We start from the raw sequence: 16,873 nt of genomic DNA, 5'->3' as shown, positions 1-16,873 counted from the left end.
GAAATGTACTTAAAAATGGTCATTTCAAGAAATGGAACACACTGGGAAAACAGCCTTTTAAAATCCTTTTTTTTTTTTTAAATATATATTTCATTTGTAATAAATTATTCCTGTGATCTTCACTAGTGAACTGCCACTGATTATCTAAAACATGTTGGTGTCTTTTTATCAACAAATTAACTTCTGTTGGGCAAAAGCTGATGAGTTCCTGCTCACTGTCTTAAAATGCTCTGCTGCAGCAAGGTTGCTGTGGCAACTCTCATTCACGGGAAGTTCTGGCAGACTGAAGTTGCACAGGTCACTCTGTTTAACATATACAACAGAAGACTATTTAATAAAAAAAAGATAAGGTTTAGAAATAATTTGTTGCTCTAATGGATTTTCTTTAAGTGTGAAATGACACCTCAATGTCTGATAGCTATCATACTGGTCATGCGTTAATGTACTTTGTTAATATCGATGAAGGAAGTTTTGTTTTTAGGCCCGGATGTTTTTGTAGCTGAGTTCAGGGTAACGGAAATTTTAAGTGTGAGAGATGGGTGGAGAGGGGAGGACTAGTGTTAATAGTCTACAGTGCATCCGTAAAGTATTCATAGCACTTCACTTTTTCCACATTTTTTTTATGTTACAGCCTTAATCCAAATTTTATTAATTTATTTCCTCAAATTCTACACACAATAGCCAATAATTACAATGTAAAAAAAAAGATTTGTTGAAGTTCTTGCAAATTTATTTAAAATAAATACCTGAAAAATCACATGTACATCAGTATTCACAGCCTTAGCTCAATACTTTGTAGATGCACCTTTGGCAGCAATTACAGCCTCAAGTCTTTTTGAATATGATGCCACAAGCTTGGCACACCTGTCTTTGGGAAATTTTTTTGCGTTATTTTTGGTGTACAGCCATTTTCAGATCTCCCCAGAGATGTTCAATATGGATTTAGATCTGGGCTCTGGCTGGGCCACTCAAAGACATTCAGTTGTTGTAAAGCCACTCTGTTTATATTTTGGGGGTGTGCTTTGGGTCATTGTCCTGCTGGAAGATGAACCATTGCCCCAGTCTGAGGTCAAGAGCACTCTGAAGCAGGTTTTCATTCAGGATGTCTCTGTACATTGCTGCATTCATCTTTCCCTCTATCCTGACCAGTCTCTTAGTCCCCACAGCATGATACTGCCACCATCATGCTTCACTGTGATGGTATTAGCCTGGTGATGAGCGGTGCCTGGTTTTCTCCAAACAGAAAGCCTGGCATTCACTCGAAAGATTTCAACTTTAGTCTCATCGTATCAGAGAATTGTGTTTCAGATGCCTTTTGGCTGGCTGGCTATGTGCCCTTTACTAAGGAGTGACTTTCTTCTGGCACTCTACCATACAGGCCTTGGATTGTGGATTGCTGCACAGATATTTGTCCTTCTGTAAGGTTCTCCTCTCTCCACAGAAGAACGCTGGAGCTCAGACAGAGTGAACATCAGGTTATTGATTACCTGCCTGACTAAGGCCCTTCTCCACTGATCACTCAGCTTAGATGGTCTGCCAGCTGTAGGAAGAGTTCTGTTGGTTCCAAACATCTTCAGCTTACGAATGATGGAGGCCACTGTGCTAATTGGAACTTTTAGAGCAGCAGAAATTCTGTAACCTTCTCCAGCCTTGTGCCTTAAGACAATCCAGTCTCGGAGGTGTACAGACAATTCCTTTGTCTTCATGCTTGGTTTGTGCTTTGACATGCACTATCAACCCTGGGACCTTATATAGACAGGTTAATGCCTTTTTAAATCATGTCCAATCAACTGAATTTACCACAGGTGAACTCCAATGAAGCTGCTGAAACATCTCAAGAATGATCAGTGGAAACAGAATGCACCTGAGCTCAATTTAGAGCTTCACGGCAAAGACTGTGAATACTGATGTACATGTGCTTTTTCAGGTTTTTTATTTTTAATAAATTTGCAAAAATAAAAAAAGGTAACACTTTAGAATAACTATCCGTTATAGCTATTTAATAGAACATTAATAAACTGTTAGTTAATAGGTTATAAATGACTTGTTAAATAATAGTTAATAGTCTGTCAATTATTTATAACTGTGCCTTGTAGATAGCCAACAGATAACTGAAAAGCTGTAAGTTAACAAGTTATTAATGAATTGTTAACTGTATTTTAATGATTTAAAACTATATCTAAAAAATTAGTAATTGATCATGAACAAGCTGTTAGTAAATTAGTTACCAAAGACTTGTTAAATATCAGTTAATAGTTTATATATGTTATTGCGATGCTATTCTAAAGTTTCAACTATTCTTCATCTATTAACTGTTAGTAACTGAGGAAAAGTTGCAACTTTAAATTCACGTCCGAATAACTTACATAAGCTAATAACTAACACTTAAATAATAAACTCACACTTTACCAATCAGTTGTTAGTTTGTTAATCATCTACTAATACCAGTGAAACTTTGTAGAACAGCAAATGAATGGAACAAGTTCAAGCTACAGAAATTTGATGTGATATTTAAAATATAAAAAAATTGTACAATAACCTTGTTACACTTATAGGCTTTTCTGTGTACTGTGTTTTACCAAAGAAACGCCACAGATGAATGTTGAACATTGTGTTTAATGTATAGAAACACACATACTGAGTCATCACATGGCAGAACAGCAGTGTACAACAGACCCAATGAATGTACAACAAACCCATGAGGTTTGGGTACTTTTTGTATTAAACATGAACACAATTAAATAAAAAAAATATTTTATTAGAAAAGTTCTACAAATGGTTTTTGCTTGTAAATTATCAATTGGCTATTTTTAAAACAGTTATAAATTATTAACAAACTATTAACTAATATTTAACAAGTCATTTGAAACTCATTAGCTAACAATTTATTAATGGTCTTTTAACTAGTTATAATGGATAGTTATTCTACGGTGTTACCAAGGCGGGAACATAAAACAAATGTGAAAAAAAGTGAAGTGCACTGTATGACAGAAAATGATCCAGTCACAAAAAAAAAAAAAAAAATCACAATGTACACTAATAAATATACAATATCACATCACCTTGTGATTAGTTGCAGTATTAAAGGGACACTCCCTCTTTAAAAAAAAATCAATTTTTTTAATCAATTTTAATTCATTGATCTGATCTACTGGTCTGGCGGAAGAACTTTTAACTTTTTATTAGCATAAAGCAATGGCTGCATCCAAAATCGGATACTTCCATATTATAATATGATAAAAACAATGTGCAAGCTGAGTATTAAGTAATTTTGGACACAGCCATTGAATTAGTCATTGTCAAACTTGGCTGCAGGAGGGCCGCAGCTCTGCACTGTTTAGTTCCAACCCTATTTAAACACCTGATCAAAAATGATTGAGTTCTTCAGATTTGTTTAAAACATACAGGTAAATGTGTTAGAGCAGGGTTGGAACTGAACTGTGCTGGGTACTCCAGAAATTGAGTTTGACACGTTTGGATTAGACCATTAACATCTCGCTCAAACCAAAGTGTTTAAAAAAATTTCCTATTTAAAGCTAATCCTATGTGTATTTCTGTATCTTGACTTTTCTGGTGCTGTGTAATATCATTGCACCTGCTGCTGACATGATATGGCGTGCAGAAAGCTAAATAAACACACCTGATCAAGCTAATTTAAGAGTCCTTCAGGCTCATTTTAAACCTGCAGGTAAGTGGAGTTGGGTTGGAACTAAACTGTGCAGGACTGCAGTCCTCCAGGACCTGGGTTTGACACCCCTGTTTCAGACATATCTAACTATCGAAAATAGCAAATTTAAATTTAACTTCAGTCTTAATAACTACAGAAAAGTCAAGCTTTAAATAACTAAATTATCTAAACTTTTTTAGAGAGATGCTCTAGTCTAATCTGATTCAATGAACTATGCTAAGCTGAAAGTGCTCCCACCAGCACTGGAGATCGACTGAATGAATTTAAAAAATAGTTAGACAAAACAGTTTAACTGTAGGAAAATATTATCTTCAACACGCATAACACTTTTTGTGTCCTCAGACTTTGAGAAACTCCACCCAACCGTTCGTTTCTACCAAACGCCTTTTCATTTCCTTCGACAAACCCAGTAAATGCATCACCATTAACACTGAGAAAGTCAAAGCCAAAGTTTATTTTTAGTTCTTTTGTTCTTCACACATGCAGCGTATAAAAGAAATCCAGAAGCTGTGCAATGAGTGCATCATGTGTAAAATCGGCTAATTAAAATATTTAAAGGTGACAAACAAGAAATACTACAATATTTCACAAAACAAGGAAAAAAAACGTCAAACACAAAATAAGATCATTTTCATAAACTTTAACAACTGCAACATCTCCTAGACTGGCATGAAAACTAACTATTCTCTAAAAGCATAATAAACAGAAAATACTGTATTTGTGTGTTAATGATTTTAATAAAATATTGTTTCTGGCAGACAAATGGCATCAAAGTTAAACTGAATGTATTAGTAACCAGTACAAAAAAAATTACTGAGATCTTTTTTTTTTGGCAAGAATATAAAAAATGTCTAATTGCAAATTCACTTTGACGGTCAAATACTTCTTGATAACAACAAAAAACACAACTGAATTTACAAATAAAAGTGATGTGTAGCATATCATTCACATCCCTGACGTAATTGATTTGAAGTTAACAAAATTCACATGAATGGCCTGCAGATTAATCCCATTTCTGAGAAAATAAAGCATAAGGGACTAATTCTCTCCTACAAGATAGACGTGAATGCAACCAGCAACTGGGGGAAAACCAGAACAGTCCAGAATGTACCATGACAACCTGTGGAAGGAGAATGCACAAAGCTTTCACTACTGATTCATAAAAATTGTAATTTATTCAAGTGTGCGATTATATCATGAACTGCAACACATCAGCTGTAATTGTTTTTAATGATCTAAGCCATAATAAAGGCTTTATTAAATCTTTATCAGTAAAAATACACCACAATATCAACACAATCTTTCGGCAATTCGTAACTTTTTGATTTAGTGGCTAATTCATGTGATTTCATACGATCTCATTCATATAATTTAGTATGATTTGCTCTTCATCCAATGACGGCTGGGCTTAGGTGTGGGGTTGGGTGCCATGCCTCCTTTTCAAAATTTTACATTTTTATACGACTGAACTACAAATTTGGACGAATTAGCCACGAAACTGACAAAACGTAAAATACTTAAGTTTTCTTGTGAGGCTTGACTATGCACAGTTCTTCGTTTTTTTTTTTGTTTTTTTTTTGACTTATAAGCATAAGAAAAGAAAAGCAATAATAAGAAAGCATATGAGTAGATAACTAAACATATAAATAAAAATGACTTCTTGACTTTATTTATGGTGTACAATGCAAATCAGAAGCACATGGAGTGTTCAGATGCAAAACCCTCTAAATCCATCTAACCTCTTTTCTTGTAAATGAACATTTTCTATCAGGCTCCTGTAATTAGGCTCAGAGATTTTATTTTATTTGTAATGATAAGGTTATTAGCTGGTAAATAAATTTTTTTTTTCATAAATTTCACTTTAGAAAGTTTTCTTTTGCGTCAAAACCAGCTAAATCCACTTCTGCTTTTTGTTTTTTTGTTTTTTTTGCAAAAACGTCTTAATCGAGACAAGACAGAGTATTTAGTTGAAAAATTACTAAAGAGTAAATTAGAAATTATTTTTCCAAACATAAAACACATTACACAACCTAAAATTAAAAATATGTCTGTCAAGTAAGTGGCGATTCATTCCGCTGTGGTAAACTAGAGAAAAAGCAAAAGGAAAATGAACGAATAAAATCTGCCAAGTAAGTGCATTAACCAAACACATTAAAACTGACATTAAATAAATCTTAACAATCTGTTGTTATTTCTGATATTTGGGATTTTAGATTTAATGTAAGTAGAGCAATAAAATCATTGTAAACTAAGCTTGGTAGATTCAAATATTGTAGTTTGAAACATTGTGAAACATCAATATCTGTGCTTTGTTTATTAATACATAATTTATATATATATATATATATATATATATATATATATATATATATATATATATATATATATATATATATATATATATATATATATATATATATATATATATATATATATATATATATGTTTTTTTAAATAGCCAAATTAGCAAATAAAACACAAGGTGGGCCTACTGAGCAAAAAGGGGATGTCCTTCAGACAATTTTATACTCAAGGTCTTGGTCTCTTTTACGTCTCTTGTTTATCCTCATAGCATCCACGTGGGATAAAAGAATGGTATTTTAACTCTGTCTTTCGTGAAACGCAGTTGCCGTTTATTGTATAGTAAATCGGACTCATTCAAAGTAGCGTCACTGCGCAAAAAATGTTATGAATGCATGCTACACTTCCGACTGCACATTGTGTTTTCTTTTTCTTATAATGCAGAGAGTTCTAAGGTAAGGCACATTTTCATTTGACATTCACTGACAGTCAGACAGGCTCATCTAGTTGATCAAACTCCATCTTTTAAAATGAAAATCGAAATGTCTTTTCATAAAAACCGGCGTATCAGCGCACTGCTACATTGAAAACATATGATTCAATTCGCACATCTGATTGGTTCTCGGGAGATAGCGGCTTTTGCTGTCAAAGGCAAGTGGCCTTTAGCAGCTTTTGCCAACAAACTGTTATTCCTGAATGTGCTGATGCTGCGATTCAGATGATTTGAAGCAAATCTATTTGTTGATGGTGTACTATGTGCCTAAAGCCTTCACTCAATGTCATTATCTCATTTTTGGCGAAAGTGGCATTTAGCAGCTTTTGCATCTGAACTCTTCATATGTTTCTTAAAGGGACTACACTTTTTTCTTTTTTAATTTTACATGTCTTCTTGAGTTAAACAGTTTGTTTTTATAATTTCTGAAACCAATCAGCCTATCTGACAGGAGCACTTACTTTTAGCATAGCTTAGCATAAATCATTGAATCTGATTGGACTGTTAGCATCTCACTCAAAAAAAAAAAAAAAAAAAAAAGCTAAATCAATTTAAAGCTTGACTTTACTGTAATTATAATGTACTAAGACTGACAGAAATTGAAATGTTCCTTTTCTAGGCTGATAGTATAGAACTCTTGAATGGAACTATACACTTATTTTAGCATAATAATCAAGGAACCTTGCTACTATACCATGCTTAACATTACAAATTGTATAGTGCACAAATCTAAACATTTGCATTTTATTTAGTAGTATTACTGACATATAAAAACAGCATAAATATATACTAAACATATATTTACATAAGTGAGTTAATAGATGGAATGATGAGCTGGACATTTGTGGATTTCTGTGGGTGCAGATTTCATGTAGACCTACTAACACACCTGTAACGCAATTGATGGTGAAGTTTTTTTTGTCTTCTCCAAGAAAGTTTGTGGCAATACAGGTGTAGTTTCCTGGACTGAGTGTGGAGGACTGGATCACTGAGGAGCTGATCTTCTCTGTCAGATGCTCTGAGTGCCATGAGTACACAGCAGCCGGGTTTGCCTTCACCGTACAGTTTAGAGAGACATCATTGCTCCAACTGATGATCTCTGTTGAATTGGAGTGTTTTGGTTTATCTGAGGAGGACAGAGGAATATTTCTCAGCACTACAGCAACATTTTTACACATTTAATATAGCGTGGGGTTTTCCCCGGGTTCCACGGTTTTCTCCCACCGTCTAAAAAACACACCATAGCCAATTGACTAAACCAAATTATCACCTAAGACAACCTTAGTTTACACTTCTCACACAGTGGCAAGCAGGGGAGTTCTCGAGACCTACCTGAGCTCGAACTCCCCTCTCGCCCTTCTAAAGGGAGGGAGCCCTGGGCTCAAGGATATTACGAGATCAGGGCTCTCTCCCGGGACAGCATGCCAATTACGCTTTATTGCTCATCGGCTAAGTGTGAACTCTTGAAATACACAGGAATGACCAATGAAAGGACATTCTGAGTTTAGTACACTGTGTCCGAAATCCCATACTTTCATTATATATAGCAGGGGTTTTCACGCACTTGAGTAAATTATGATGAGGATTTTTATGCGATCACTAGAGGGAATAGTAATGTGTTCCAGCAAATAAAATGGAGCGGGTGCTTTTTAAAATGAATGACGGTGAATGAAAGAAAATAAAACAGGTATGTCATTTTGGGTGTTTCATCTTTAATTTTTCGACTTTAACTGCAGTTTTAGCAGTTGTACTTTCACTTATGGACATTTTGTTTATGCCCCCATGACAAACTGGGGTATTTGACGTGACTATGAAGTAAGGACTGGTGGAAGAGTGTTGTTTAAATGGAATTTAATACCGTACACCAAATGAAAGAAAAAAAAAACTTCTGCATTTTGTGTGTGTGTGTGTGTGTGTGTGTGTGTGTGTGTGTGTGTGTGTGTGTGTGTGTGTGTGTGTGTGTGTGTGTGTGTGTGCATGCATGTGTGTGTGCTGTCCTTTACTGACAGCCATGTGTGGATCTTCTCACAAAATGCAGGGAAAATACTTCAACAATGCCACTTATATTAGCAAACTCCACGTAACCTTAATTCCTTAATTGGAACCTTAATTCCATTTCTATTTAGTTTAGTTATGACTTTAGTCGGATTAAGGTGATCAAAAATCACTGTTTACATTGTAAACTCTTAATCAGAATATTGTCTTAATTGTATAAAAAAATTTTATTATTGTATTAAAGTATTGTTGCCCATTTAAACATACTCAATGTTCGCATCAACCACAATGTTGCAAACTTGGATTTGCGAAGCAGCATTTTCTGTATGTACGTACATCAACAGCAAGAAGGCTATGGCTCACGCTTATTGACGTGTCAGGAATCCAACCACAGATTAGCATGTTGTCCTCATAGAAGCAGGCTCAGCCATCACACTGAATCAGGTAAGCCGTATATTTATGTTTCAATGTAATTAATTCTAGGCACTTTAAACGCAGCAAGTCATTTGTGAATGATATTTCCACATGCATTATAATTTTGGCTTGAGGGAGGGGTGCACGGGGCATGCGCTAATGAAATTGGACAAACTAACTTTTTAGGGAGGCCAAACAGAAATGAATTACAGTAATCTAACATCCCGTATGTGACTAAACTATTAACAAGAATGGCAGCTGAATGGCAGCCAATGCTTTTTAATGTGCTCACCCTAACCCTACCACTCACAGTGACGTCACTAGCACCACCCTAACAAAAAATAACTGCAGTAAACTAAAGTAAAACTGCAGTACAACAGCAGCATATAGAAGTATAACTGCAGTAAAGTAAAGTATTTGAAAAATTGCAACACAATAAAGTATAAACACAGTTCAAAGACAGTACAGTAAAGTTCAACAACAGTATAAGCTGCAGTAAACTAGAGTAAAACATGTAAACTTTGTCTTTACTGCACTTGTGCTGCTGTAGTTCAATATGCCAATGGTGTGTTAAGAACTGTTCTGCACTTGTGTTCCAAGGGGTTTGATCTTCAACATCTTCCAATAATATTTTGTTCTTTTTTCAGGGATGTTTTTTGGATTCAAGTAGTTTTCTAATTAGAATTTTAAGAGATATTTTGCAAAAATGGGCTTTACGGTGGCGCAGTGGGTAGCACAATCATCTCACAGCAAGAAGGTTGCTGGTTCAAACCTCAGCTGTGCCAGTTGGCATTTCAGTGTGGAGTTTGCATGCACTCCCTGCGTTCGAGTGGGTTTCCTCCAGGTGCTCTGGTTTCCCCCACAAATCCAAAGACATGTGGTACAGGTGAATTGGGTAGGTTAAATTGCCCGTATTGCACGTGTGTGAATGAGTGTGTATGGATGTTTCCCAGGGATGGGTTGCAGCTGGAAGAACATCTACTGCATAAAACATATGCTGGATAAGTTGGCGGTTCATTCCGGTGTGGTGACCCCGGATTAATAAGTGGATTAAGCCGAAAAGAAAATTAATGAATTTGCAAAAATGAATAATAAAAAATAACTGCAGTGAACTGAACAACAGCAGTGGCCTTTATACAAGGATAACTGTGACAAAATTCAATGCAACTGCAAAATTGCAGTACAATTTGGTATAAACACAGTTCAACTACAATACAATAAAGTTCAACAGCAGTACAACTAAAGTAACATTAAATAAACTGAGAGGGGCAATATAGTGATATGTTTTATAATGTATTGCACTTAGGTACATCAGTATTAAAAGTGCACTTTAATTTTATTATGTATTGCAGTACTGTAGATGTATTTCTGTAGTTAGCTATATTTCTGAAGAGTGCAATACATGTTGCAGTAGTACTTCAGCAATCCAGTTAGCGTACTGAAACCTCATTTGGAAGCCACTGTCAACCAAGCAGGAAAATTGGTAGTTGTACTGCAGTTGTATTGTAGAAGTAATTCAGTTGTATTGCAACAGCGGTATGGCAGTTGTACTGTAGTAGTACTTTAGTTGCATTGCACTAGCAGTACTGCAGTTGTAATACATCAGTACTATTGCAGTAGTTGTACTGCAGTTGTACTGTAGTAGTACTTCAGTTGTATTGCAGTAGATGTACTGCAGTTGGTTGTATTGTAGTACTTCAGTTGTATTGCAGTAATGCTTTTAGTTACAGTAAAGACTTTCATCTCCAAAAAACTGCACTTTTCAGAAGTTACCCAAAACTGCAGTATTCCTTTAAAAAAACTGAAGTAATTTTTCGTAAGGGCACTGATGGTATTGTGTCTGACATTGCATCTCTGAGCAATGCAATCTCAGCTTGCATCAAAAAGGCTGCATCCAGAGACTATTGCATCATCTTGACCACATCTACATGCCTAAATATCTTAAATTGCTACCATGCTGCGAGTGTACCTAATAAAGTGGCCTGTGATTGTGTAACATAATATTAAATGATTTATGCAAACAATTAAACTTCTCAATATCAATCACCCATAAGCTATATTAGTTCTCGAACCCAAAACCTGTAAAGCATGTTGAATTGCTCAACACTGGTGGAAAATTAAGTCAAACATCTTTTTACATTAAACCGTAAGCACCGAATATTCAGTAGACTCACAATATACAGTGATGCGGAGAGGCTCAGATGTGTTTGTAGGAGGAGGTTGAGGTCCTTCTTCTCCCAGGTTCAGCTCTGCTTCACACCTGTACTGAGCTCCATCATCAGCTCTGTCTGGACAGATCAGGAGTTTAGATGTTTTACTGACTGGACTCTTGATGGTGTCAGTGAAGTTGGTTTGATCCACCAGAGTTTCTCCTTTGTACCAGTTGACAGTGAGTTTTTGAACAGGAGCCACATTGTGAACGTCACACTGGAGCTCATACTGGTTTCCCTCTTTCATTGTTGGATTCACAGTGCTGATGGAAACACTGTCTGGAGTCTCTGTGGGGGAAGATTCACACACTCTGATACCTGCAGTCATCAACCTACATTTATTAGATGTTTCTAAAAATGATAATACACAGATAATAATAACAGAGAAACTCACTGTAAACAGTGACTGGGAGAGCTACTTCACACTGTTTGCCATAATTTATGTAGCAGAATGGTGGCTGTATCTCCCAGTCTGTCAGCTCTGACACTCTCCATGTGATCAGACTGGCTGTGGACAGGGGCACTCCTCCCACAGTGGATTCCCATCCCATCCCCATATGTGTGACAGAAGTGCTGCAGTTTACTGAAACAGGATCCCCATACTTCACAACAACACTCTGTGGGGTGATCTGAAGAGGACATTTAGCAAGTGTACCTGTTAAACACAATAAGAAGAATTGATTTAACACAGAAGAGCAGAACTGAAGTGACTGAATAAGTAGACCCATGCATGAGTTGGTTACTCTGTTTACCTATAATAGCTAGTGAAAATGTTTTCTTGGTTGCTTAGTCTACTGCCATAATCATGATTTAAAATAAAAAACTTTTTTAATATGAAGTAGTATGAAGTAACCTCAACTGAAGAGAAATGCATTTAACACTCTGAACCAAATTATAACGGTTACAATAATCTACCTCCAGATAAATATACAACATATTTAGACTCCAAAGAATTTATATAAAAAAAAAATACAAGCAGATTTAACAAACCTCTGAGGCAAAGCTGGGAAAGTGCTGACAGATAAACGAGTCCACAGAAACGCTGAAGCATGTTGTATGTGATCAGGGAAGCTCAGCTAAAGAGAAAAGGTTTTAAATCAGCCTCTTCACACAGGAACTGTGAATGTAAACTGTGCGGCTGTGGTGAAAACTATAACCACACCCAGAAAATATCTGAGAGGGAATTTTAGTAGGTTCAATCTTACAACATTATTATTATCGTTCAATAGACGTTGGACATGACCAAAAGCTGAATTACATACTAAACAACTCATTATAAAAAGTCAAATTTATCTTCTTGTTAGCTGAGTCAAACCTTACAGGCCACATCTGGAGATCAAAAGAGGTAGCTGAACTTTTTTCACTCATAATTTTAGGATTTAATCAAAATGAATATGATACAATGAAAGAAGAAGAAAAAAACTAAATGCAAAAACAAATCTAAAATTCCTTAAACCGAGTCCTTGGAGTGCTGCTTTGTAGCATACTCCGCCATCTTGTGGTTATTTTGGGATATAACAATATAAAGCTAGAAGCATGCGACTAAAAGGGCGACTTTCTTTCTTTCTTTCTTTCTTTCTTTCTTTCTCTTTCTTTCTTTCTTTCTTTCACCATACAAGTAAACAATACAACATAGAAAAATTAAAGACTCTTAGTTGTATTTTCACACTATCCCCTCAAAATAAAATAAATAGGCCTACAATTTATGACTCATTAACAAACATATCCTCTGAGAGAAAGTAATATAATAATAAAAATAATAAAATATAAATAATTAACATTATTGAGCAAGTTTACAATAAGAGTAAAAATAACATTTTAAAAGTTTGCGTTAAGGAGTTAATATTTCCTTTGGTCACACTTTATTTTGATGGTTCGTTTGTTGAATTTAAGTTACATTTTATCTACAACTAATTTTCAATAGATTTTAAGTATTGATAGGTTAGGGTTGGGGAAGGGGCGTTGCTAGGATCTAAAGGAATAAGGGGCTTAGCCCCAAAGAAGTCCCCACCAAAAAAAAAAAAAGAGAGAGAGAAGCTTTAATTCACCCCGCTAAAATATCCGAACTTTCAAAAGATGATCTACTCTAATCTTAATTTAATAGGATAAAAAATTGTTTAATAATAAATCAGGGCATTTTGAGTTGTAACACCAAAAAGGAAAACACATTGATATCAATAACCCACTTCTCATTTACTAGTCTGTCATGAGCCATATCATACCTCTTGAGTCTCCTGTCTTCTGATTGGCAGTGTCTGTTTGTTTTTTGAAAATGTAATTTTCTGCATGTCTTCAAATCTGACAATATGATTTATTTTATAGTGTGAGTTGTTATCCAATGTGATACAAAGCTACAAACATGTTCATTTGGACAGAGTGATAAACTAAGGTGTGTGTTGTCAATACTGGAATTTCTAAATTCAATAGCTTGCAAAATATTGACATTTAATGGGCTACTATTTTTGATATAATAAAAATTGTAACAAAAATAGTTAAAAAAATAAATAAATAAAAATAAAGATTAGCTAGAAATTACTTCAAATTAGATCTGTAGTTTAGATCTGTTGATTTCATTCAAGTACAGCAATTGCTGGATGCCTTCATCCATATAAGGGATTTTCTGGAATGTTCTACTACGTTTGTGAGGCATATATGGAATTTCTGCCCATTACTTCAAAATATATATATATATATATATATATATATATATATATATATATATATATATATATATATATATATATATATATATATATATATATATATATATATTTTATTGCAATAACAACAGGCAATTGCAACATATAGAAATACAAACAGATAGAAGTATAGAACAAACAAAATAAATATTACTTTTTGCAACAAGAGAAATGTGACAATTTGAAAGAAATATTATAAAAGTAAAGCAAAAGAAAGACAATTGGAAAAACAAAAAGAAACAAAAAATTGATAAATAAGAAAGGGCACATGTAAAAATAGTGCAAATTAATGCAGAAAATTAAATAAAGTGCATGTTTTATACGTTTTAACTGCTTTTTGTTATGAAAGTTTGTGATGGTTTTCAAGTACAGATCTAATTCTCGTTTAAAAAAATAAACAAAATTACTTACATTGAGTAATTTAAATTTAATAAAAAACTTACCAATAAATAACAATAAATAAAACGAGGGTTATACACTGTAAAACCCAACAGTCAACTTTATTAAAATCAATGAGTGTAGTTAACTTAAAATTGACTAAAAATTTGAGCTCGGTGTTGAAGGTAATGAGTTAATTAAATACCTCATTACTTCAATTTAAGTAAGTTCACGGTACTCATGTTGATTAGTTGCAAGTTTCATGAAATGGTTTGCGTTGCCTTAACTTTTTGGGTTTTACAGTGTACAAAAAGTAAAATTAAGGAATTGCATTTTCTTAATGAACAACATAATATGTCTATAGCTTAAAGAAAAAATTACCTCACGTTTTGGACAATTAGAGAATTTACATCAGACCAGAAAGATTTAACAAAGCGACATTCTCGAAACAAGTGAGCAACACATTTATATACAATATAGCGTTTTTGTCCAGTGGTAGTATTCATCAAAAAACGAAAATTAAAAAAAGAAATCTAGACAAGTAAAACAACCAAAAATAAGAGAAAACTATTTAAATATGTTGGTAAAATTAGAAGTACAATATACAAAATAAATAAAATAAAACAAAAAAACTATTGCAAATTGTTGTTAAATTTTAACTAGAGTGATCTATAATAATATATTCAGTTTTGCTTCATTTTACAGCAGCAGGAGAGATTAATATTACAATTACATTACAATTACAATTAATTTTACAACTGTCTCGTGAAACTAAATAGGCTAGTTCTAACTGGCGATGAAGGTTAATATTTGTTTTCACAGTATAAAATGTGTGAAATAAAATAACCGTAATCAATAGGTGCGTCATTCATTCTTTTTTTTTAGTTGGCTCAGTCGCTTTATTAATCCGGAGTCACCACAACGGAATGAACTGCAACTTATCCAGCGCGTTTTTACGCAGCGGATGCCCTTTCAGCCGCAACCCATCTCTGGGAAACATCCACACACTCATTCACACTCATACACTATTGACAATTTAGCCTACCTAATTCGCCTGTACTGCCAAAACCTGTTCGCATGGTAACTTGAATGAGTTTTGTGGCTCCCAGCATAGATGCAATTCAGCCTATTCTGGGTTCATCTGCTTTCCTATGAATTTGTAGGCCTAAAGACTATATTTTATTAATAATCTGTAACAGAATCTGATTTTATATCAGTGTCATCATTAAGCCACAGTAAACGCATTCACAAACACAAAAGAAATTCAAAAGCTGTACTGTACAACAAATGCTGAATAACTTATGAATGAGTTTTTACAGGGTGAGAAACAAACCTGATACAGTCAAAGCTGACATCATAAACTGCAACATCAAAAAGGGTAGGCTAATATTCATCTGTTTTTTTTTTTGTGTAAATATTGTTTATCTTATAAAAGCAATTGCAAAGAACAGCAACCTTCTTATAGGTTACAGAAAAAAAAATACTATTTAGGAAATGCATAAAATAGCGGCTTGTAAATGCAGTTGAATGCCGCTCTGTCCATATTCTTTAGTGAGTCTAAAGCCGGTCAGACACCAGCCCGGAAGCACAGTGCTGCACTACTTCTGTGACAACTCTAGGATTGACTTTGTGACACAGCAGGATTTTAAACAGCGTCCTGAAGCAGGTCACACGTTACACTTTAAAATACATCTGTTAACGGACAGAAATCCATTAACGGTTTCTGTATTTTGTCATTCACATTTTGTTTTTCAATGGTTGTGAATTGCACTATGGGACCTCTGCTCTGTCAACTTTTTATGCGATCTCTGCTCTGTCAACTTTTAATGTTGAAAATTCAATAGTAGTTTGAAATAATATAATGTATAATAAAAACTATATGGAGAGATAAGTCTGTAAAATAACAGAAAATATATGTAGCGTAATATACAACACCAACCCAGACAGTATCTCAATTGTTTTAAGAAAAATCAAAGTCCCATAATGCAATTCACAAGCAGAAATAAAGGGGGAAAATTAAAACATGAAATCACAAAATATGGAAAACTAATGATATTTTAACAATCTATAGGCAAGAAGTTTGGTGCAGAAGCCCCAGATTTAAAATCTTTACATTCCAAATAAAGCCAATTTGGCAGCAAATTAGTACATTTGTCTATCAAAATGGATTCTTTTTCTATTTCTAGCTTGCGCAGGCCTGCACCATCATGCTCTAAATTGTTTTGAAAATCAGATTTGCTAAAGAAATAATCGCCATATGTATTGATGAATAGTTTTTTTCTCTCCAATTCTTAGTGCTAATAAACTCTACAAGTACAGTTTTTATCAATTGACTCAAACGCTTACTTGTTTTAAAAAGAACGGCCAGAATTTGCTTCAGTTACAAAAAAGCTAAACAAAATCAATGACAAGCTTCTGTGATCTGCATTTAAAGTCTAAACCAAAGAAACATTATGAGCCAACAATAATGAAACAACCAGTTTGTCTTTATTACTGTCATTAATAATAAAGCCGAGGGAAAATACAGCACAAGTACAGTTTGATTACTAAAAGTCAATTATACTGTAACAGTGCTGCTCAAACCTTTTAGCTGATACTCAGACTAAAATGTCTTTGAAGGTTAAAACTGATCCATAAGAGGACTCGTCACAGTTCGTCCTGAAAGATCTGACTGTGGGAGAGAATCATATGTGGA

The 16,873-nt window shown here is 34.3% G+C and overlaps 1 protein-coding gene across 1 annotated transcript; it reads right to left on the bottom strand.

Moving 5' to 3' along the window:
- Window positions 1–4,510: 4,510 nt before the first annotated feature.
- si:ch211-66e2.3 lies at window positions 4,511–12,203 on the bottom strand. The gene is given in 5 exon segments (NM_001115104.1): window positions 4,511–4,808; window positions 7,372–7,608; window positions 11,066–11,389; window positions 11,496–11,756; window positions 12,092–12,203. Coding segments are annotated over 5 exon segments (954 nt in total). The 5' UTR covers window positions 12,153–12,203; the 3' UTR covers window positions 4,511–4,737.
- Window positions 12,204–16,873: the final 4,670 nt, after the last annotated feature.

Source organism: Danio rerio, chromosome 3, assembly GCF_049306965.1.
Source record: "Danio rerio strain Tuebingen ecotype United States chromosome 3, GRCz12tu, whole genome shotgun sequence".
Classification (NCBI taxonomy): Eukaryota; Metazoa; Chordata; class Actinopteri; order Cypriniformes; family Danionidae; genus Danio; species Danio rerio.
The sequence above is the reverse complement of the archived record's forward strand: the minus strand, read 5'-3'. Positions and strand labels throughout refer to the sequence as shown.